Source organism: Amphibalanus amphitrite, unplaced genomic scaffold, assembly GCF_019059575.1.
Source record: "Amphibalanus amphitrite isolate SeventyFive unplaced genomic scaffold, NRLGWU_Aamphi_draft 000360F_arrow, whole genome shotgun sequence".
NCBI lineage: Eukaryota > Metazoa > Arthropoda > Thecostraca > Balanomorpha > Balanidae > Amphibalanus > Amphibalanus amphitrite.
Window position 1 is genome coordinate 363559 of NW_024881854.1, and position 25044 is coordinate 388602.

The 25044-nt window shown below is 44.3% G+C and overlaps 1 protein-coding gene across 1 annotated transcript; it reads left to right on the plus strand.

Moving 5' to 3' along the window:
- Positions 1 to 292: 292 nt before the first annotated feature.
- LOC122389498 lies at positions 293 to 18231 on the plus strand. Its single transcript, XM_043381611.1, has 12 exons — positions 293 to 560; positions 3182 to 3396; positions 3743 to 3823; positions 5743 to 5823; positions 6230 to 6496; positions 6788 to 6826; positions 7426 to 7560; positions 8081 to 8174; positions 10446 to 10566; positions 12070 to 12263; positions 16219 to 16345; positions 16617 to 18231. Exons 1-12 carry the CDS (start codon positions 375 to 377, stop codon positions 16943 to 16945), a joined length of 1869 nt encoding a protein of 622 aa, XP_043237546.1. The 5' UTR covers positions 293 to 374; the 3' UTR covers positions 16946 to 18231.
- The last annotated feature ends 6813 nt before the right edge of the window (positions 18232 to 25044 follow it).

The window sequence follows — 25044 nt, forward strand, 5'->3', positions numbered from 1 at the left end:
GCAGGAAAGCAACGTAAAAACGCATCGAGCTTATATTTTTACTATGGATAATTCATTTTTAAGTAAGTTTTTAGATATGCTATAGATTTAAGTTACAACTTTATTACAATATTTTCATTACTTGGAACTTTATTTCAAAATAATATTTTCAAAAATGGCAGTTGTTGGCCAGTAGCTTGGGAGCGATTGTGGCGCACCGCGCCATTAATTGTCCTGAGACCCCCTTATGATGTCATCAAAAGTGGAGTGACATGGGCCTGGTCAATGTCATAACCAGTTAACCATTTATCACAATGTGCTTGCTTACTGATAATGCGTCGATGGTTGCGGGTGAATATCTTGCAAGCTTAGCTGGATAGTGGAATGTTTGGTGCATGAGAACAAAAAGCTTGGTTGTTGTTGTGTCTGCTGTTGTTTTGACATTAGCTGTTGTTGTTGTTTTTTTAGGCGAACGAGCAGATGTAAGTTGGTGTCAAGTACCTAGTCAAGACTATCGGGAGCTTTCCTCTGAACATTCAAAGACGAACATTAAGCTTTGGTACAGATCACGCGTCGACATGGTAAGTGCACATGCGATAAAAGCGATGCACTGCATGAGCTATCTGTTTTACCCGTTTTATTCTTGATTGTGAGGGTGACTTCAAACATTATTGCATATGTATTTGTTTTATAACTGGTCGGATAATGTCAGTACACGAGTTCGGACGACTTTTGCATGACCCTACTGTTAACGCCAGACCCGTTGAGACCCTAATTTTTCGCGATTATTTTTAAATGCGTGGACTAATTTCAACCATATTTAAGAAATACCTGTTTCAAGACCTGCCGAAACTTTTTCTTCAAATACGTTTTGTTGTCATTTAAATATTTGTGGCACTTGTCATTGACTCGTAATGTTAACTGTTTTTCCATCCTGGATAGAGGCTTTCATACGTCATATGACATTAGGCTCCGCCCACGACTGCGGCATTGACCCGTGCCCATCAGCGACGTCTGTACACACGACACCTCTGCCATCTGTAAAGGACTATGAATTTCGCTGACGCTTCACGTGCTATGTATCAATTCAAATTGCAGCAGACAGTCAAGTAAATGTTAGGCTCTTGTTTACTCTCGTATATAGGACCAAGAGAACCATCACTCCTCAACCTACTACTCACACATGCTTCGAACAAACGTTAAAGATTCCTAACAAATACGATTTTCGATGTAGGATATATGTTTGAAATACGAGCGAGCCTTATGATGTGAAGCGAAGGCAATTAACTAATTATTGCGTTGTTCGATGGTTGTATAGCGAATCGATGTACAAATCAGCAACTACTTGATGACATACGACATCCCATTAGCACATTATCTTCAACGCCATAGGCTTTAAATACAGGTGAATATTTCCTAACCTTATGTCAGGTAGGTATATTGATATGCCATCTGCCCGTCATTTGCAGCTTATGAAAAAAAAAACAAATATCAGCGAACCTATCAGCATTGTACAAACAATGCGCATTGAGCATTTATGGCTCCTCAGTCATCATGTCGCTCTTTGGGCACTGTCAGACAAGACGTTACGCACAGCTCCGCCGGCTTTCGGCACCGCTCGACCGTCCCCGCTCCCCACCACAGCGCGAGTGACCGCGCGCCGGCCCGAAACCGCCGCAGGCCAAGACCACAGAGGCGGGGCTTAGCTTTGACGTCATAACGTATCACAGACTGACTGGTGATAGCCTCTACACACCGGGTGAAAATCTTGCTCGAAATTTAACATTACGAGTCAATGAGAAGTGCCTGAAATATTGAAATGGCGACAAAATATCTAAATTGTAAAAGTTTCGGCAGGTCTTGAAACAGCCATGTCCTGAGCTTGGTTGAAATTCTTCCACGCATTTAAAAATAATCGCGAAAAATTAGGGTCTCAAGGGGTCTGGCGTTAACAGTAGTGCTTCTGAAACACTGAACATTCTACCATTCCATATTCTAAAACAATGCATTATTTTATTCGTTTTGCGGAAAGGCAGCCGTCATCGCTTAAACTATCTCGTCAGTTTTAGTTCAGGAGCGAAATGTATTCGATTGTATCATATAGGGGAGAGCGGGGCCAGTTGAACCACTTTTTATATATTGACATGCACAGCGAAATCTAGTTGTCATATCGAAAAATGCACAATGCCATGAAAAAATATGCTCTTTTGGCTTTATTTTAAGATATGTAAAATTATGTTTCAAACATATTTTGCTGCCAAACGCATGCTTATAAAACAGCTCTACGCCCGTTTCAAATGACCCCGATGCGAGGGTCAATTGAACCAGCCCATGGGGTCAATTGCACCTATCCTTAACAATGGGATGTTTTCCTCTTTAAGGCCACTTTCTTTAGGAGATATTTTGTCCGGTTTACTTTTCCAAATGCTACATTCAATAGGTCGCTGGAAAGCTAAAAGTGCAAAGTTCCTCATAATAGGTGACATAAAGTACATAGACTATGGTAAAATGGGCGGATGAGGAAAATGAGAAATATCTCAGGCTATAGTGTGCTTTCAAGCAAAAGGCTGGAGATAAAGGGGTCAAAAATTGAGCTCTATGAAACTACTATTTCAGTTTAAAAGCTCATTTCAAAGGTGGACTATTTCCTTTAATGTTTACAGCCCCTGAACAATAACCATTGCAAAGGTCACCGGGGTCCATTGAAACGGCCTGTGGCCCTGTTTCAACTGACCCTCAGAGAAGCGTTTCAATTGACCCCATCCGCTCCCGCCATCTCGCACGCGCCGTAAAGCACATGTCAAACGAGCTGGAGGGACGGCATCATGCTGAATGAAGGGCCAAATAAGGTGTTATTCCGGAGCCAGGAGTTCTTCTTTCAGCAAACAAAGGTATATGAGATATCACAAAATATTCATAAAAACGACTTCTCCCAAACGCCCCTCAAAAACACAAAAACAAGTGTAAAATCAAAATTACCGTCCGTTTGCCGCCCAAACGCCGTTGACAAAGGAAGTGGTCGAGCGCGGATGCGCAGTGGTGTAGGCAACGCCATATGTTGCATACTGTTGAAAATAAAGCCATGTTTCATCTGACCCCGTGTTTCAACTGGCCCCGCTCTCCCCTATTGTTTGTCATATATTTGTAGTTATTACTTGTTGTTCATTCAGTGTAAATAACTATACCTATTACCTCTTTCCAGGAGTTCCTAGTAAAGTACGAAGAGTGGACGAAGGTCGTAAAGGTGAACCCCGAAACCTGTGACGACCTCAAAGCAGCGATGCTGCGACGCTTCAAGATACCGGATGACGTTCCCGTAGTAATGCAGATATTTCTTCAGAAATATAACGGGTATGTTGACGTGGAGCCAGGCACGGAGGTCTTCGATGGGGCTAAACTCCTGCTGAAGCGTACGAGGTGAGGTTAATATTGTTTTATTTGACATCTGACATTCCGATGTGACAATAGTTTGGCATTTCCTAACACTAGCTATGACTAAGCCTCTACTTTCTTGTGTGTGTGGGGAGGGGAGGGAGGGGGTGTGGATGTGTGTGTGTGTGTGTGTGTATAAATAAAATGTTAAAAGAGTATCGCATTGCTATATTGATGCGCCCTTTAACGTTGTAACGATAATTCCATGGAAGAAATTCCAAGTCATTGACTGCTTTAGGGCGTGCATTCAAGTCCATTTACTATGCCAATGACTGAACTCGAAACAACTGAAGCCAATGGTGGGCTAACCATTCTCAATATGCGATTCCAGCCCAGCCGCTGCAGTGACCTCACTGACCAGTGACGTATCGGCGTCATGCAGCACCGTGGACGTTGACGCATTATCCATTTGGTAAGAAAGGAGCATCAAGCTTGCACTTTTTACATGTTTGTTTTATTTCATTTGGTTAGTTCTTACCACCCAGTATTGTTCTCATTTACCCTCCAGTGACGGTAATTGTGGTAAAGCAGCATCCGGACAAATGTGATGACGTTCGCCCCCCCCCTCCTCTTTCCATTGGGCGTAGTTCTCGGAACCCTTCCACTGCGCGGGTTAAACTGGCGAGGAATCCCTATGCTTACATTAATAGCCCACTTATCCCACCTTAACATTAGTTTTGAGTTGATATAGTCAAATTGGTTTCCCTGGCTTCCAATTACCGGTTTGGGCACTCACAACATCGAAAAATGCTTTAATTTGGAGATATTTGATTTCAAAGTCTGCAGTTTTTTTTTCGGATTCTAAGGGGCTAATGCATTTGAATGTCCCTTAAGCCTGAAACAGATTCTTTCCGCGTTCAGGAAATCGCATGCGAGAGCCTATTCAAATACGTTATAATTCTTCCCGCATCAATCGCACGCACCTCTCGGATGCGATTAATGCGGGAAGAATTATAACGTATTTGAATAGGCTCTCGCATGCGATTTCCTGAACGCGGAAAGAGTCTGTTTCAGCCTTTAGAGTTTGTGACGTCATCGGAGATCTAGCGACTTTTAAATCTTTTACTAAAACCATGGTGAAAGACAATCGCTTCTGTGGTGGTATTTAGTGCCTTGCTCGCGACATCTGTCGCACTAAAAAAATTCTTCCAAATGACGTCATAGGAACAGCGGAGGCCCAAAAGAATGAACAAAAATAAAAGCATCACCTAAAATAACTGTGAATATTTTTAGTGAAATTTGGTAGATATTCATTTTTGCTCTTTTTGAACTACGGTACATCACTTTAATGCCAATGCATTAACGCACATGGGGGGGGGGGGTGCCACCCCCCGCGCCATTTCGTTCCTGTTGGAGATAGAGCTTAGCGGTAAAGACCAAAAAGATTCTTTGGGAAGAGACGAATCCAATGATAGCCAGTTTTACCTTCTCAGGTCAGTTATTGACCTTCCAGGTAAGGTCAAACTAAAAAATGTTGCTGTTTTGGGTCACCGCTGGTTATCAAGTGCGCTGCTTATCATATACCGATGACGATGCCGTTTTCTGGTGCCAAGCCAGCTAGAACCTCTTTGTCACACTACCCGACCAGGTTTTTGCTGTTGAGGTCATTTCAGGTCAAGTTAGGTCAAGGTCAATTATATGTGTTTGTATGTCTGTGTGTGTCTGTGTATACTGATGTGTGCACCGATTGTTTGTGTCCATATTACATGAAATCATGGTCTGAGAAGCTTTCACCAAAAATGCAGTAAAAAAAAATCACAAAAAAGTAAATTCCGCTTGCCTAAAACGCAATTATCTTAGATGACCTAGGTTGACCTTGACCTTGACCTTGACATCTGTACATCGTTAAACAACATGTTCCATGATAGGTGGGAGGTAAGACTGGCAAAAAAGGCCGAAATCAAGGTGTCAAAAGCTCACAAGGCCCATAGCCAACGCAAGATGTTGAGAATTGGCCATTTGGGTCATGACATGACCTGAAAACAAGGTCATATCTGCGAAACCAAAAACCACAGAAACTTAAAATTTTCAGTGGACATCAAGAAAGGATAGAGGAGCAGCTATACGAAAAATCAGCCTTCTAGCTCTAAAAATGTTGAGTGCAGAGCAGAAAGACTACCTGGGGGGGGGGGGGGGTGGCAACCACCATGTGCGGGCGAGGGTTAAGGTATTTAGTGACCAAGGAATTTGTTAATTATATAAAAAAAAACTTACTGTATGTATTCAAAACAATTTTTAAGAGTAAATGTTAACCAGTTACATCGCTAATGTTAATTATTAGCGAATGCAGGAACAACAAATAACGCTGCTTTTCGTCGTCTTTTCATTCAGTGACATCACTGGTGGATGGACTTCACCGAAGATGGACGCCAACGAAGTCGCCGAGGAGAAGGACATCAGAGCTGAAGACAGGCTCGTTACAATTTATTGGTATTGCCAATGTTGTGATCAGGGCTGTTGTGCCGATGGATTTTCGGTCACTCCGACACTGGCTTGAAAAATAGACTTACTCCAACTGTCTCTGACTCCGCACATATCTTAAAATCACCATGGTGGTAAAGTTCATGTCAGAGATGTTTTTTATCTCGTCTGAAATAATCCTTGGCGCATTCCAATGCCTTTCATTGCAAATAAACTCATTTCACATGCTGAATTGAATTCCGGAGCAAAATAAAGTTTAGCTATGTTTAAAAGTTATCGACGGTATACCAGGCAATGAAAATATAAGCAAACTTCACCGAAAGGTTCGCCCTCCAGCTACGAAGCCCCTAGGAGGCTTCGGCAGAGAATCAACGTTTTGTATTGAATCGATTCTCAGGCCTACCGAGACTCACGAGCCACCTGCAACGCCGCGTCACGAGACTCAAGGAACGCCGCGTCACGAGACTCATGGAACGCCGCGTCACGAGATTCAAGGAACGCCGCGTCACGAGACTCAAGAAACGCCGCGTCACGAGACTCAAGGAACGCCGCGTCACGAGATTCAAGGAACGCCGCGTCACGAGACTCAAGCAACGCCGCGTCACGAGATTCAAGGAACGCCGCGTCACGACGAGAGTCCGAGTGGCCTGAAAGTGGGCAGAAGGTAAAAACGACACAGGAACGGCTCCCGTTACGGGGGGGGGGAGGGTATGACCGTCTGCCGATTTTTGTGGTAATAGTGAAATCACGGTGCTTTGTGCTGTTTGATTCCTCCTAGACCCGTTCATCCAGGTCAAATTAAAAATTTGAGAATTTCTACCCTGAGTGACGTCTGGTAACTTAAGCAATTTAGGTCAATATCATGAATCTTTAAACTTTTGTCGGAACAATAGTCATGAACTATTTTTAATTTCGGATAATTCATTCAATGATACATGCTTTCATTGTGTTTCAGTGGCAGCAGCTCCAGTCAGCGTGAAGAAGCACTGAAAAGGTATTAGTTGAAAACTTGTTAGTGGGATTGCCTACAGGGTGATTTTTTACAGGGCAAAAAGTTTTTAAGCCTAGAGATACCAAAACATATAACAAACGCCAAAAAGTATATCCATGTGAAAGGAAATTGTTTGTCATTTTGTTTTCAGAGCCTTTTAAAGACTTCTTGGGACTCATTCTGTTGTGAAGTTCCGTGAAAATGGCGCACAACAAAATATTTTCCCCAAAATCGCCAATTACTCCAGGCTTGCGTGCATTAAAACTGTGCTCACTTCGCAACTGGCAACTGACGCCCTATCGCTGATTTTCGATAAAATGCGTTTTATTCGATGCTTAAGCGCATTCCCTAGAAGACCCGTGGCCGGCAAAACATTTTATCTTTGATCTGACCTGTGACGTCATCGGTGACCCCGAGGTCAATGAAATTGGATTTCCCTTGACAGATTTGACTGGGCTTTCGAACGCGGTTTGAATTTTGTGGATCCGTCTATTAGTTTCGGAGATACGAGGGGGGGGGCAAAAAATAGCCCCTCCCCAGTAATACAGTCATCATCTTCGTTTTCTGGTCTCTTATGTACTATGTTTCCTTATCTTTTTCAGACTGCCATTTACCGTGAAATCTCTCTCCACCGGCCTAAGGAGCAAGCTGGAGATGGAGGTCGAGCTGGCGGAGACCGACTGGAAAGAACTAACCAACGCTATCTTTGTTGGTTACACAGGGAAAGCGAAAAGCTAGTAAGTTACTGAATGTGAGATGTGTTATGAATTATATTTGATTTGTATGCGTATGGCATTACGATATTGATAATTGTTGATATTGGTATAGTTTCGAACATTCGAGCTAAATTTATATATATATATATATATATATATATATATATATATATATATATATATATATATATATATATATATATATATATATATATATATATATATATATATGTATATTTGTCTTTGATAACTAAAAATCATGTTTGCTTTTATTAACCTTCGCTCTGTTTGGGAAGGGGCCACACTCTGCAGTTGTTTACGTATGTAGAGACAACTACGATGCGCACTGCCTCGAAACATGACATTGCTTACCGTATATCTGTTTTGCATATTGTGTTAAATTTTCGTCCAGGCCACTTAAGGTCAGATCACCAGGTCAAATTTAGTAAATTTTCGATACTGCCATTGCTACAGATTATTATTACCTATAAGCTTTATCCTCGGTTTATTCCATGACGGTGTCGGAATCCTTTCGTTCCAGCTATCCTGGGAAGTCTGGGTACGACATTCTGGCCTCCGACATTAGTGATGCATTTCCTTACCTCTGTGGTGCTCTAAGCGGCATTGATGCGCGGGTTAGTTTTTGTCGCTTACATGGTGACGGAGCTGCAACCAATGCTTTTCTTTAGCTAGGTATTTTTGTGCTTCAGGGCTTCATTAGAACCTTTAGTCGGCTTGCTTTCCATTTGTCTTTTCTTTGCTCTATTGCTCTATGGGGAATACTTGCTGCATCACTTCCGTTCTCACCACACATACGTATAGATGGTGCTGCTCCCTGTGGCCCTAGTCATCATCTGGATTTTTTTTTTGCGATCATGTGGGTACCGATTAACCATTGTATTCATTGCATCCCAACAATCGCATTATTGAACATATCTAGCTCAATATGTTTACCTCTGTAATTGCTTGGATATACCCAAATCGGCAAATATTTTTATAGACGATGGTGGCAAGGGAAATTTGGCAACAAAATTTGTAGGTGGGGGCGAAGTATCAGATAACATTTACAGGTGATCCGTCGATCAGGGTTCACATTAGGAGCGAATATTTGCAAAGTTGTGGCCAGCAGCTGCTGCCACTCAATTGCGTGGTTTATATACCAAAGCACTCACCTACTTATGGCTCAGTTTCTTGCATCCAAAACGGAATGCTTCAGAAAAAGTCCGTGTTAGAAAGTTAGAAAGCATGCAGCTACTAAACGTGACGCCATTTGTTATCCCACGCCCTGTAAGTGCACGCCATTATAGGACGTGTACTTAGGTGAGCCTGGAGATGTTCATAATTTTTTATTGTTTTCCGACGCTTCAAACTGTCATTTTATCTAGCATTGTGATAGACGTGCTGCTCTCTATTGATCATTGCGCAAGCTTTTTTTTATTCATAAATTTGATAGATCGTCCCAATATGGCTGGCTTCAGGTTGCAACCAGCAATAATGTCACTTGATTTTGACCCGGGCCCCGTGGAACTACCGACGGGGGGTCAAGGGGGGGGGGGGGGCATTTCGCCCCCAGGATCTCTGAAACTACTTCACCCATGTTTAAAATTCGACGGCGTTTCGTATCCGCGCGGGGGAGCTATCACGTGACCATTCCATTCACCTCAGTGCAACCGATGGCGTCACAGAACTGGTCACAATTTTGACCGTTTATTGGCCTTCGGGTAAATGTGCCATATTTGCTGTTAGAAGACAAATTATCAAAAATATCGGGTTTAAACGTTTACGTCATTAAATTCAAATAGTTTTATTTTATCAAAACTATGGCAAATATTGAGCTACCGATCGCAAATTTAACTATAACTGTACAACTGTAACCGCATAACTGTATGCGGATGGACGAGTAAAGGTTCTATAACATTTATAATAGATATATTACTAAAAAAGGCAAAATTAGATTTAAAAGGCATTACATCTAAACAATGGAATGTTTAACATTTGATGGTTCAAATCATCGCTTAGCATGTCACTCTGACATCATTTGAGAAAGGCCTATACTTGTCGATGTCTTAAAATAATTGTATGTACATACACGACGATAGGGCTGAAAGGCCAGTTAAATGGAGAAATTAATACACTGGATTTAGATTTAGATATAAGCTTCCGAATTAAAATGATGGTCACAATGTGAAAGTGATCACGGTGAGCTCCAGAAAGTTTGGTGACGATATCTGTTATTAGGAGATGTCGAAGGAAAATGACAGGGGGCGTTCCTCCACCACCCCCCCCCCCCCTTCCTGCCATGTGCGTATTTAGTAGTTTACTGCTTGGAAGTCGCTAGTGCTTCGTAGTTTACCAGCCGAATGCCCGTTACTTCAGTTCAGTCCGAACTTTTTAGACCGTGTAAGTAACGAAGCTCACTTGGAACCTTTTAAAGGCAAATATTAGTGTCTTACCCTAAATGCTGAAACAGACTCTTTCCGCAGTCAGGAAATCGCATGCGACAGCTAATTCAAATGCATTAAATAACGCTCACGTCAATCGTACGCACCTGCCTCATACAATTGAATGCGAGCAGGAATTGATGTACCTATTTGAACAGGCTCTCGCATGCGATTTCCTGACTGCGGAAAGAGTCTGTTTCAGCCTAAAGCGTGGTCTTTCGTCAAGACAGAGCCCCCTGTACTGAGCTTGCTACGGACAACCTCAGCATGCTTCCTTTTGCGTTAATGTAAATGTCCAACTAGAATGAATTAATGTTGAACCTTTTTATCATTTGCACCCGAGTTATGTTCAATAAAATTTTCCAGCACCAGTGCTTAGCCCTTCGGGCCTATTTGCGCCCACCCATGACTTGATGTGTGGGATGAGACCGTAATTATGCTTATGCTGGCTTGGTTTTCTTCAAGGCTTTCATCAAGAGCAAGATCTCCAACAAGTTCGCGAACAAGCGACGGTACACTACAGACGGCGCGGTACAAAAAATGAAGAAGGCCAAACATGAGAAGGAAAGCAATGAAGGACTGCCAGGTGAGAACGAATATGTTATTTTGTCCAAGCTGGGTAGTTAACCCGCGAGTTGCTTGGAGGTACCAAACATGTGAGGGCGTGAAACACCCTCACACATACAAAAATGACATAGGTACTACATGCACACTAAATGCATACAGCCAATCGGGATACCGATACCAAGCCAAATATCCCATCAAAACCTATGGAAAAATGCCAAAAACTAAACCAACTCTGGAAATTGACAGAAATACCAGCTATTTACCAAAGTCATAACTCATAACCCCTCATACATTAGTGGATTCATAATATGGACAAAATAAAAAAGACATGGTCGAGATACTGAATGCCAAGTTGGTGTCTATTTCGTATCGGTATACCAAAACGATGATATCTGATTAATATCTCTAGTCTCAAATCACGTATCGAAATTAAATTAAGTACTATTGATAGGATCGTTCCCAAAACCATTGAACAGATGCGTGCACAAGCTGGATGCACGCCTTTGGGGGCGGGGGGCGACAAACGAGTGAGCGAGAGGATGAGCTTTGCACGTGCGAAATTGCGAGCAGGGCTGCGGAGTCGATGGATTTTCAGTGACTCCGACTCCGACTCCAACTCCCGCTTCCAAAAAGCAACTACGACTTCGACTCCGGCTCCGGGCAGAATTATCGACTCCGACCGACTCCAACTCCGACTCTCGACTCCGCAGCCCTGCTAGGTCTGCGGAATCGATGATTTTTTCGGTGACTCCGACTCCGGCTCCGGTTTCCAAAATCGACTCCGACTCCGGTCAGAACTGTCGACTCCGACCGACTCCAACTCCGACTCCGCAGCCCTGATTGCGAGGGGTTACTTCCAACTCACTGGTGCACGGCACCCTACTAACCGGTCTCTAGCGATTTGCCAAATTTGAGCGAAATCGGCCCAGCCGTACTCCAGATCTGAAATCGGCACTCTGCACGTGCGCACGTGCAAATTGGATCCCAACTGACTTTTGCACGGCACCCTACTAACGAGTCTCTAACCGTGTACCAAATTTAAGCGCAATCGGTTCAGCCGTTGTTGAGATCTGGAAGCGACCCCTGCACGTCGCTTGTGCAGCAGCACCCCAACCATGACACATGGGAGTGCATTGCCTGGTGGGTGTCTACTTACATACCAAGTTTCAGCGCAATCGGCCAAGTAATTACCGAGATATTGCAATTGCTACAAAGCTGATGCCTCTTCGTTTTGCACGTGGCACGTGCATAAGCGGTCACCCACATGCATCGGGAATAGTCCAATGCTTGGAAGAAGGAATGAAGCTACCCTACAAAAATTACCGCATGTAAATCGGTCAAGTGGTTGCTGAGATATAAGCCTCGCAAAAGCGTGACCACGGCCGGCCGGCCGGCCGCTCATACTTAGAAATTTCCGTTTATCTACGAAAGACTACGCTCGCTTCGCTCGCTCCGTAACCAAGCGCGTACACCCACAGAAGCAAGTTTTCTTTTTGATACAACCCTTGTTTTCTCTTTCCAGCGTACATGCCACCAGCGCCAGTGGATGATCTGGGCCAGAGGCGGATGGCGAACGAACTACTGGAGGCGACTTCGGAGCGAAAGGTGGAGCTCCTGAGGTCCACGTTCGCGTTTCGACGGAACTACCTGGTGAAAGGTCGGAACACCATGGCACGATATGCGGAACGGTATCCCGCGGCCATGACCTTGGATGCGGTAAGTATCACACTTGTTCGAAACAGCTCTTGCATGCGGTGATCTTCTAGTCTGTGCTATCAAAAGCCCCTTTGGCACGAGCTCTGAGGTGTCGCCTAAACTAGTACACTGCTGGGTTTTGAGCTAAATAAAGAACAGCCTTGGGAAGAAACCCCTCCCTCACCAAGATATCGTGTAGCAAGGCTGTTGAAATGCTTTGCAACGTTACCTAAACGCGATTAACTACTGCGGCAATACAGACGTTGGTACGGCGATGTTACATAGATCGGCTCCAGCATGTTAACCAAATGTGTTTTTGCGGTCTTTAAAGCAGGGCTGCGGAGTCGATGGATTTTCGGATGACTTCAACTCCGAGTCCGGATTCAAAAATCGACTCTGACTTCGACTCCGATTTCATCTCAGACTCCGGACGTTTCTCTTTAAGTCCATATCATGAAAATTAACTTCATAGTGGAGATGTTTGTATTTGGGGTATATTTGTTTCGGATCCCTAAATAGCTGTTTCTGGCACCTAATTGCTGTATAGCACCAAAAAAAAAGTTACTGGAACCTAATAACTAAATCTGGCACTAAAATGCTGACCAGAAGCCTTATGTTGCCAGATTATCTAGTTGGAGTGATTACTGGATTGGCCCTAGAATTGCAAAATTCTTGATCTATTTCCCGTCGTATTTACAAAGCCCATTTGCGACCCTTTTCTCGCATTTGTCTATTCCTATCACTGCAGGCATCGGTAAAATCCTTTTTGAAAGGATTGCATTCCCAATCAACATTCCTAGTGCCGAAGTGGATTGCATTCCTACCCGCAATCCCCTTTTTTCACTTGGATTGTGATCAAATCCGCAATCCTTTTTTGCAATCCTGTTGTATTATTATGTGCACTAGTGGATCTGGGGGAGGGAGGGGGGAGGGGGCATAGGGCCGTGCCTCCATCCCCAAATCACCCATTTCTAGTTCCTAGTCTTGCGAGTAATTCCTATCTAAGGCACAGATATTTTATGGGAAATATTTTTTGCCTCAAACACCCCCACATTTAAACCTCTACCCAACCAGTGTTTTATATTTTTAAAACTCTCCCTCAAATACGTAATTTTGCCCTTGCTATGTAGTTCATCAGCGTATATTATTTTGAGCGTTTAAATTAAAAGCGTTTAAATTATTTCAAGTTTCGATGTAAAGCCCTTGATAGCAAAGTACATTAAGCCGATGAAGCCGATCTCATAATATTCAATCGCAACAAACCATTTCAAAGCACTAATCAACCACAATACGGATTGGATTGCAAAAATTGGAAGTATGATGCAATAAAATCCGCAAGCAAATCCTGTTTTTTGGAATGGATTTCAACTCCAGGTGAAATCCACCAAAAAGGAATGCAATCAGGATTTTGCAATCCTGCAATCACAATCCTACCGATGCCTGCCTATCAGACAGAAAATTAACATACAGTTCATTGCACGCTTTCGACAATGAAAAAAAAAAACATATTCGGCTCAAGGGACATACGCAGCCGAAGATATGGCCAGAAACGACGGAGTTCTTTTAGAACAGGTGGATATCCAGACATATGTTCTGGCATTTCTTTGTCACACAGATCTGCAAATCTTTGTCCGTGCATTTATCCGCACAATATATCGATTACGCGCATTTCCCATATATTTGTAAACACTGATTCATATCTTCGCTCATGGCGGCCCCGCCGGTACCCAACTGGCTGTGACCAGACTCGGGCCATGCGAGCCCCCGGTATCACATCCCCGGCCGGCGAAGCGGCAGCTCCACTGCTTCCCAGCCCCAAATGCATCAGCCCCCTCTCACTCCCCCCCCCAGCCCAAACACATAGGAAAACTTTGTTTTAGACTGAGCAGCAGTGCTTAAGGAATCGAAATCCGATAAGTGTTTGGAATTTTGGAGAAACTATGTTGGGGGTATCCCCCCCCGCAGCGTCCAAGACCGCCTTTCTGGATCCCACAGTGTCCACAGCCACTGCCCTGCACCTGGTCATACAACGCCACACAATCCACAAGATCACGATCTTGTCCCGTACGGCTCTCCACTCAACTGCCCCTCTCCCGACGCTTCCTCACGTGGCACGCCGGCCGGCCAGACAGCGAATTATTCGCTCCCACTCGTCGTCAGCCGCCGGTCTCCTCCAGCCGGCGCGTCTGAGGCATGCCCTGGAATACAACTGCAGTGGCAACTACAGACTAGACATCATGGAATATTATACTTAAAAGCTTGACTCGGCAGTGCTGCCATTTACTTTCCTTCCAGATTGGTGCTACGCGCAGCATTTTAGTCCAGACTCTAGACTTAGAGCGGACTGTTCCGGAGAATCAGTGCCAGAAACAGCTAAATTGAGTCACTTTCCGCAGGCTGGTATTACCTAACAGATGCTGCAACCAATTTTAGGCTGAAACAGCTATTTAGTGCTAGGAATAGCTTTTTCTAGGACGCTATTAAATGACGTCATTTTTTGCCTGAAACGATCCTTTGTGCGTTCCAAGATCCCACATTGCAAGCATGCTTAAACCAGTAAAACGCCTTTTGGGCGAAGAACGAGCGAGCGAGATAGTGAGCCCTGCACGTGCGGAAGGGCGAGAGGGTACTTCCAACGGGCTTGTGCAAAGCACCCTTCTAACCGGTCGGTAGCGGTGTGCCAAATTTGAACGCAATCGGCCCAGCCGTTCCTGAGATCTGGAAGCGGCATTCTGCACGTGCGCACGTGCAAACGGGGTCCGAAATGACTTTTGCACGGCACCCTACTAACCGGTCCCCAACCGTGTACCAAATTTGAGCGCAATCGGTCCAGCCGTTCTCGAGATCTGGAAACGCCCCCTGCACGTGCGCACGTGCAGTAGCACCCTAACCGCAACACATGGGAATGCATTGCCTGGTGGGTGCCTACCTGTATGCCAAGTTTCAGCGAAATCGCCCCAGTAATTACCGAGTTACTGAAATGGGAACAAATTTGGCACCTCTTATTGTTGTATTTTGCACGTGCAGTGGGGGTCACTCACATAGATGAAGCGTATCCGACCTTTGGTAGAAGGGATGCAGCTACCCTATAAAAATGACAGCAAGACAATCGATCAAGCCGCTGCTGAGATATGGGCCTCTCAAAATCATTACTTTTGCAAAACTGCTTGAACACCCTTGACTTTTCACGTGGCACGTGCCACGGCGGTCACTGAGATGTATCAAAAGTAGTCAATTACGGGGTAGAAGGGATGGGGCTACCTAGCAAAAAAGACCGCAGGCCATTCGGTCCAGCGGTTGCTGAGATATAAGCCTCTCAAAAGCGTTACAGGCCGGGCCGGGCCGGGCCGGGCCGGGCCGCTCATACTGAGATTTTCCCGTTATATTGAAAAGACTTTGCTTCGCTCGCTGCGCTCGCTCGCTCGTAATAACATGCAGAATTAAAAGCAGGTTCTGGCGAATCAGCCGTCTTCTGCTTCTTTTGCTGAAAACGCTCTTCCAAAACAGGAATATGGCATTTTTCGACAAAATCTGATTTCGAAAGATCAACGAGCATAGTATTGTCAGGCAAACGGTTGCAGGGCGTGACGTTGAGCTATGCAGCATTAACTCCAACTCCGGAGAACTGTCGACCCCTGGGCAGAACTGTCGACCCCGACCGACTCAGACTTCGACTCCCGACTCCGCAGCCCTGCTTAAAAGTGACATGTTGCATCTGGAGCCCTTGAAAATGTGCCTATTGCCTGTTTGTAGATGTGGATTTATTGTCATGGATTTCATTATGTGCTGCCCGATGTACATTTTTGAAAACAGTCCGGATTTTCATTCTTGGCAGTAATCGTCCGCTTATTTTTGACACTTTAAACTGACCCGCAAGGGATCACACTTTCTACCATGTTACTCTTCATATCCATTATGCGGCTAACTTACACTGCTCTTTTCGTTTTTGCTAACACTCAATGCTTTTGTGTTGCAGATGTGGCTGGATCTTGCCCTCATGGAGGGAAAAGAGGCGGATCCAGCCCAACTCCAAGAGGAGGCAGCAGGGAGGCTCCGCGGCATACTGGCCAAATTCAAGGCCGTGACAAACTCTGAGCAAAATGGTAAGAACGCAACTTTACCATGTCCATTATCCTATTAGCTCTGTCGATTCCTGAGCAATGCGCCGGTTTGTGTAAAATTGTCAAAGTTAGACCTAGAAATTTGCAAAACTTTACCTTAGATGACCTCTGGTGCGCTGACCTTTGACCTGACCTTAACCTTCGACATCTCGTCAGGCCATAGAAATCCAGGAGCCGCAGCGGGTCGTGGGTTAAAGTAATAATTTGCTGATTAATGAATGCTTACAATTGACATGAGGCGGTCTTTTCCCAGAGGACGGACTGGTGCAAGAGCTCCTGGAAGAGTTGGACGGCGCCGACATCACGGCGCCGTCTTCGGCGCCCTTCATCGAGACCAAAGAAGACGGCCCAATGCTGGTTGTGGAGGGAATCGGCATCCATCTCACCACGTCCAAAGTGGAACAAGCCCTGGCCTGGGCCCTGGCCTTCCCGGCGCTGCAGCAGAAACTCCCGGCGGGGGGCTGTGGGGGCCGCGCCCTGAGATACGCGTCCGCATTTCTTTACCGATACGTACTGGGGATCAGTGGTGGGCCGCAGCTGCCTAATAGGCTCCTGCGCAAAGTTCAGGCGCTGCTGAAGTGAAGGCGACACCTAGCATGACTGACCTTTGTAGGTGACTGTTCCACCTTTACAATAGTGTTGAGTTGAGATAGTCAAATTGGGTTTCCTGGCCCGCAATTACCGGTTTGGGCACTCACAACATCGAGAAATGCCTTAATTCGGAAATATTTATTTTCTTAGTCTGAAGCACTCGAATCCTAAGGGGCAAAATCATTTGAATGTGCCCTCAACTTCGAGTGATATTGCCCCTTAAAATTCGAGTGCTGCAGACTAAAAATATATGGTTTCAAATTAAGGCATTTCTCGATGTTGCGAGTCCCCAAATCAGTAATTGCGAACCAGGAAACCCAATTTGACTATTTCAACTCAAAACTAACGTAAAGGTTGGATGGTCACACAGGCGGCGTTTCACGGCCGCTAGTAGCGCGCTACCAGCGCATTTCGCGAGCTGACGTTATATAATGACGTCACACTAATGACGTTTCGTATAATCCGTGAGCTCCTTCAAAGCTGCGATTGGAACTGAGTTGCTGTCGCGTTAAATGTATTTGATTTGCTTTCAACGCAACAGCAACTCTGTTCCAATCGCAGCTATGAAGAAACACGGATTACACGAAACGTCATTAGTGTGACGTCATCATATAACGTCAGTTCGCGAAATGCACTGGCAGCGCGCTACTAGCGGCCGTGTAACGCCGCCCCAGTGTTCGCTCGCTAGTACTGTTAAGAGACACTACTTCATATCGCAGAAGGCGTGAAGCTTTTGTGTTTGCTGGCGTGGTCAGCCACACTGCGTTGTGCTTTTTCGACGGTTGAAAGCGGTTGAAAAAAGACAAAGAAAAGACGTGCGACGTTGGATATGCAAGGTTGGATGTGCGACGTGCAAACGTTCGACAGTTCGACAGTTCTTTAACAGTCACATGCATGTACTTTCAAATACATGATCTGTTTGCAATGAATGCTCTTTTGCTGCAAACATGACTGCTGAGCGGCGAGCTGCGAATTCCGAATGAAATTAACAAGTGCAAGGGAGGTCTAAGTAGAACGTTACGAGGCTGAGACTGGTAGATCACTTACGAGTACAGGTTTGCTCCATGTAGTCATTACTATGGCAACCAAGATTTGCTTCGATTTGACCTAACGAGTACACGGCTCAGCTCCGTTAAGTGCAAACATGCGCAGGTCTTTACCTAGTAGCCGCATGATTATAACTAGGAACACAGTCGTTCGCACTACAATGACAAAGCAAACTTTGGTAGCTTATCTAACGAACTACATGTCAGTGGGTTGTAAGAACAACTACCATGACAAACAATATGGTTGTTCGATGACAAGGCAAAGGGTGCGGGGATTTGCGCTAAATAATTTTCCTTGTAAAAGTAACAAACGTTTGTTGAAATGAGTTTACAGTGTATTGAGTGTGCCTATTGAATTCTATGAGTAAAATGACCCATAAAACATGTGTCGCACATGCCCTTTTCTATATTTTGTTTTTTGGTGACCTGACCTGACCTGACCTGACCTGACCTTGACCTTGACCTCTGAATGATATTGTATGCAACGAATATTGTCTTGGTAGCCTAAGAACACGTTTTGGGCGATCAGTCTCAGTCCATGACTCCATTCTTCGGCAACTACGGTGCAAGGCCGATACTGTAGAAACTTGCAATTTGTACCCTTGACCTGACCTTGACCTTGACCTCAAACTTTAAATTAAGTACATGTTTTTAGTAGTTCGTGACGAGAGCTTTCGATTGGCGTTTGAATTTTCCAAATCGGACCATTAGTTCGGGAGATAACAGGGGGGGGGGTAAAATTTACCCCCCCCCCCCCCCAGCCCCGCGCGTTCGGCTGGAGACCCCAGCCCCGCGCGGGTTAAATTTCAATCACGCGAGAATCATATTTCACAGTCTTTATGCAGTAGCGTTAGATGCTAGTACCGTTTACCACACGAGCGCCGCCCGCCCGCCGCGCGCCAGCGGCACCTGGTGTTAGCGGCCGGCCGGCCATGCTCGCCGCCATTGGAGACTGCAACGCCCGATGCCGATTAGTATTTCTGCTCTGATCGGTGGACAATCTTCAGGCAGCCAGAAAAGACATAGATTGCTGTTCTGGTATGTCTTGTTTTGAATTGACTACCTACACATTCATGGTTCTCATCATCAGGGTTGTACTTGACTCATGAGTCGAGTCAGAAATTTGACTCAACTCTGACTCAAATGAGTCAGATTTGAGTCGAGTCGGATAAAATGTTGAGCTGTTGAGTTGAGTCAGAGTTGAGTCGGACAAAAATATTAAGGCGTTGAGTTGAGTCAGAGTTGAGTCAGTAAAATAACTTTTGACATTGAGTTGAGTCAAACATTTAGGATCATGAGTCAGCTGACTCAACTTTCTAGAAACAAGCTTTTCATTCCCCCCCCCCCCCCGCTTAACAACTTCGCCCTGGCTCTGCTGCCGGATTTTTTTCCACCCCCGCCCCCGCTCAGCAACTTTTTTAACTGAGTCAATTTTGAGTCAACTCACTTGACTCGACAAAAAATTTGAGTCAAGTTTGAGTCGACTCATATTTTCATTGAGCCGGTTGAGTCATGAGTCGAGTCAAGGGAAAAATCAGCTCCTTGTTTGAGTCAGAGTTGAGTCAGGGATTTCTGAAGTTGAATGATGAGTCGAGTCGGCAATTTTTTTTTAGTCGAGCACAACCCTGCTCATCATAGCTGCTTGTGGCTTTTGTAACATTATCACATTTTCTCGTGACTATTCGTGACGTCATTATATCTGTCGCGGGCTCTTTTTCGGAGACGTCATCAACATTCCACGCGGCATTTGAGGGCTTGGCATGATACCTATTTGCTCTTTATTTGTGGTGATCCATCATCATGTAAGCACTTCATTGTTACGACTTCATCATATTTCCTCACAGCTAGTCATGACGTGATAAGTTTTATATCAGACTTGTGTTGACAATATATTTATTCCTGACTATGCATGACGTCATCAGTTCTGTTCCTGACTACCAATGACGTCATATTTGTTCCGGTCGCGACTGACGAACTATCCCGTCCATGACGTTGGTTCTGACTACCAATGACGTCATATTTGTTCCGGTCGCGACTGACGAACTATCCCGTCCGTGACGTCTGTTCTGACTACCAATGACGTCATATTTGTTCGGGTCGCGACTGACGAACTATTTCGTCCGTGACGTCTCTGTTCGAGTCTGGTCAATCGCCGTCTCTGAAAAAAAGAAACAAAGAGACATCAGAATCATATATCAGAACATGGTGAAGAGGAGATAGATGGGAAAAGAGAGAGAGAGAGAGAGAGAGAGAGAGAGAGAGAGAGAGAGAGAGAGAGAGAGAGAGAGAGAGAGGGAGAGGGACACTGCAACAAATTGGGAGACGAGATGACGACTGGTGGTGGACTGGAAAACGAGATCGAGAAATGATCCTCAGCCGCGCTGGGCCCGGGGGTTTTGGCAGCCCAACTCCCTGCGATTTTTAGCAGATATATAAAAAACGACGGCGCAGAGCAACGCTTTTTTATGTACAGCAATTCATGCATCTTTTCCGCCCAAGTTGTGATAATTCCAGACCCAAGTCGCCTAAGGCCAGGTCACCAGGTCACGCTAAGTGGCCTCACCTCAGAAAAAAGCTGTGATGGAGCTTTCTACGGCCGTACAAAGTTAGAGAGCTCGTCATGGCTTCATCGACTGAACGATCGCTTTGAAACTCTCAGCTATTGGCAAGAGTAGCAGCATCTATCCAAATTTACATATTCGGAATATCGGTACCGGTGATCAACGGTCGGGTCAATTTTATAAACTCTCCATTATCAGTCAATGGAAGAAAAATACCTAATAGTTCAATGGCGTCACTTTTGGACGAACGCCATTATAGACACTCTCAAACATCGGGATACAGGTGAGTACACTTGACATACTAAATAGACAGTTTGCAGGTCTGTCACCCCGTATTATGTCCCCGAGGTCATCCCAGGCCCTGAAAGGTCCCCAGCAGCTATTTGGCAATAATTTTTGATAGACATGGAAGAGCGATACAAACACCTAAGGTGTATTCATATTTATTCAAGATGTCTGAATAGACCTAGGTCTAGGTCTGCCGTCTGAATAGACCTGAGGTATTATTCAGATTCAGATATTTGATGACAATTTAGTGGTTTTAGCACTCAGGATGACGTCACAGTGCTGGCGTCGTAAAATGTTGTCGCCCTCCTATATGGAGCATTCCTGATGTCGCTGAGCGTGAAACGCAACAGTAAATGAACTAAACAGCACCTGCTGTCATCCTGACACATCTTGGTACACTTCCATCTAGTTCCTGACGAGTGATCAGTCGTTCTACATATAAGTTGATATCATATGTCGGATATACCGTAAGGAAACTAGAAAGCACTTATCTACAATTTGGCTTCTGACGTCACTGTATCGTCATTGCAAATGGAATCAACACAAAATTTGGACACAACCTCGGCTTGCAATTAACCCTCGCCCGCACATGCTATTTTCCCATCCTAGAACGCACATGGGGGGGGGGTTGACACCCCCCCCGCGCCATTTCGTTCCTGTTGGAGATAGAGCTTAGCAGTAAAGACCAAAAAGATTCTTTGGGAAGAGACGAATCCAATGATACCCAGTTTTACCTTCTCAGGTCAGTCATTGACCTTCCAGGTCAGGTCAAACTAAAAAATATTGCTGTTTTGGGTCACCGTTGGATATCAAGTGCGCTGCTTATCAAATACTGATGACGATGCTGTTTTCTGGTGCCAAGCCAGCTAGAACCTCTTTGTCACACTACCCGACCAGAATTTTGCTGCTGAGGTCATTTCAGGTCAAGTTAGGTCAAGGTCATTTATATGTGTTTGTATGTCTGTGTGTGTCTGTGTGTATACTGATGTGTGCACCGATTGTTTTTGGGTCCATATTACATGAAATCATGATCTGAGAAGCTTTTACCAAAAATGCAGTCAAAAAACTTCACAAAAAGTAAATTCAGCTTGCCTAAAACGCAATTATCTTAGATGACCTAGGTTGACCTTGACCCTGACCTTGACCCTTGTACATCGTCGAACAACATGTTCCATGATAGGTGGGAGGTAAGACTGGCAAAAAAGGCCGAAATCAGGGTGTCAAAAGCTCACAAGGCCCATAGCAAGCGAAAGATGTTGAGAATTGGCCATTTGGGTCATGACATGACCTGAAAAACAAGGTCATATCTCCTAAACCAAAAATCACAGAAACTTGAAATTTTCAGTGGACATCAAGAAAGGATAGAGGAGCAGCTATACGAAAAATCAGCCTTCTAGCTCTAAAAATGTTGAGTGCAGAGCAGAAAGACTACCTGGGGGGGTGGCAACCCCCCCCCCATGTGCGGGCGAGGGTTAAGAAATAGGTATGAGTGCAAAGTTTCCGGTTTTTCTATCTTTCCCAATTGCAAAAATATCGTCGGAGAAGTAAAGGGGGGCAACTGCCGCCCCCAGCGGCCGGCGGGTGGCACGGAGGCCCAGCGGCCGTCGGGTACAAGGGCTATCGATTGCGCTTTTCTGCGGTGCTGCACCTGTATTCATCCTCGAGTTATGCGTTGGTGTTTCAAAATAAAGTTGGTATAAGTTTATAAATTGGTAAGTTATTGAAAACCATCGATGGTACATTGTCCGTCAAACACAAACTTCACTATCTGAGGTCACTGACATCAGGTCAGGTCACAGAGGTCAGGTCACTGGGGGTCACAATATGAAAGTGTCGTGTGATACATGTTTTATGGTCCATTGTACATGACAAATGCGATTATGTGGGTCAGGCAGCCTTTGGGGTCAGCTAAGATTACGTTTCGGTGAAGTTCAGGTCAAGGTCAGGTCAAGGTCAGGTCAAATTAGGTCAAATTTCAAAGTTGATATTTTGCATAAAATGGGTATCCATTCAATGCAGCTCGTCACGGGGAGTCCAATGGTGATCTTTGTTTTGCCCTACATTGTATAGAATTGCCAAAAATTGAGTTCGAAAATTTGACGTCATCATTTTTGAACAGTTTTTTTCGCTATAACTTGGCCTAAAAACGAGCTATCGATCTGAAATTTGGTATGTAGATAGAAGACGGTAGTTACTATCACATATATTCCGTTTTTTTTTTTGACAGTCAAAAAACTTTTTGGATTTTTTGCCTAATATATCTAAAAATTGCATTTTTGATTTTTGGGGTCAAAATTTAAAAATTTCAAAAATTCGAAATAACAGTTTTGTAGCCCTGTTAATTCTACACCTTTTATGTCTTAATCATTTTTCTGTACCTTCAAAGCTGTAGGCCTGACAGCTCTTCTCGCGAAGGTCTTTTTTGGGTAGAAAATGGCAGAACATGACGTCATTCTGACGTCATTTTTGGCCAACCTATCATAGCCTCTGGAAAAAAAATTGTTTACAATGTGTAAAATTGATGCCCGGAGAGGTCCTGAAAGTTTGGTGACGACATCTCTAGTTGTTTAGGAGATATCGACGGAAAAGGACAGGGGGAGGGGGGCCGTTTCGCCCCTCCCCCCTACGGGCAGGGGTGTAACTTTTGCTTTTGAGATGGGGGTGCACTTTGTGATGGGGGCGACCTTCAATGAGGATAGGGGCGCTTCCAAGGTGCATAGATGGTGCATACATTATACATTAGCGTCGCCACGGGGGGACAAGCGGGGCAGCTTGCCCCCCCCCCATCCCCGACCGGGCTCCCCCTGAGATCAATGCAGATCCGATGAGATTTTGGGGTCGGCCAAAAAATGGGGGTAGTTTTCATGAATGGCTGTGGTCAAAATCAGTTGGAGTCTTGAGTCCAGGGTTGTATACGACTCAATCAATAGCAATCAATTCAATCACGACAAATTTGGGAAACCAATCAAATCAATCAAGTCAGAGCAGTTTTCGGGAATTGATTCAATCGACTCAAACGCGACAATGAAAGGAATCAATCAACTCAATCAAACGACTCAAACCAACACATACATTAGGTTTTTTGCCCCACCAACTTGGAAAAGTGTCCATAGCAGTCTGGTGTACCTACCTTATACCTACCTACCTTCCTACCTACCCACAGAAGAAACATAAAAATATTGTCATTTAAAATTATAAATTGCCATGCCATTCAAAGTTTCTATGTAATAAGGATGGATACCTAGTGATGGACAGGTGGATCATGATATTGAGGTTCAATGGGTAGAATTGGAGCAGAAGTTTCATTTAATGGGTGCAAAATAACCCAGTAGTTGACTAGCCCCTTAACCCAAATCACCACCTTTCACCTAAAGGTTGTCAATTTAATTTTGGCCATATTCCAACTCCATTTACACTAAATATCAGATATTCCGGTTGAAAGTTGGCTGCTCGGATTTTGGCAGTGTTCGTGATTTGGACAATTTACCCTACACCACGTCTATTTTAATGGATAATATGCATCAATAACATATTAACCATAGGGAAATAGAAATAAATATCTTACCTGCATGTGACGGTTTCAGTTAGACAGAGACTGACGGGCAGCCTGAAAAATCTTTCCACACAATGTGCATTTGAGGCGTGGGATGTTGTCAGATTGGGAAGGAAGAGATTTGAAGTATTTAGCGGTCCACGACTCTGGACGTGGCATGTCAATGTCAATGTTAGGTACCTATGTGAAGAATTCAAAACATTTAATTGCAATACAATTTGAAACTGTTAGGACTGGGGGATAAGGATGAGGATTAAAAATATATTTAAAAGGAAATGGAGAGGACAGGGACTCTGGAACCACAGGATAAGATAAGGACAAAGGAAGTAGGAATAAAGAAAATTAAAACGCGAAAACGGCACGGTGCGACTGTGAATAAAAGAAAACGTTTTGCCAATAAGTATGCTAAGCTTTTATAAATCTTAGCATCTATAGCATCTATAGATGGCCTTGTTATAAATCCTTATTCTACGTGTTTTGATTTTTTTTGTAAGATGACGTCATTGATTATCATGTACTATGGTAGATTATCATAAAATAAATCGGTTGTACAACACCAATTTCGTTTTAATTATTATTTCATTTGAAATAAAACCACTTAATAATATTGGGTAAAATATTTTAAGGAAAATGAAATATATT

Bases quoted from the DNA above. Each gene is read 5' to 3' on its own strand.
- LOC122389498 (XM_043381611.1), top strand. From the start codon at position 375: ATGAGAACAAAAAGCTTGGTTGTTGTTGTGTCTGCTGTTGTTTTGACA. The intron at 561-3,181 runs GTAAGTGCACAT...ACCTCTTTCCAG, and splicing joins ACAGATCACGCGTCGACATG to GAGTTCCTAGTAAAGTACGA. The intron at 7,561-8,080 runs GTAAGTTACTGA...CTTTCGTTCCAG, and splicing joins ACAGGGAAAGCGAAAAGCTA to CTATCCTGGGAAGTCTGGGT.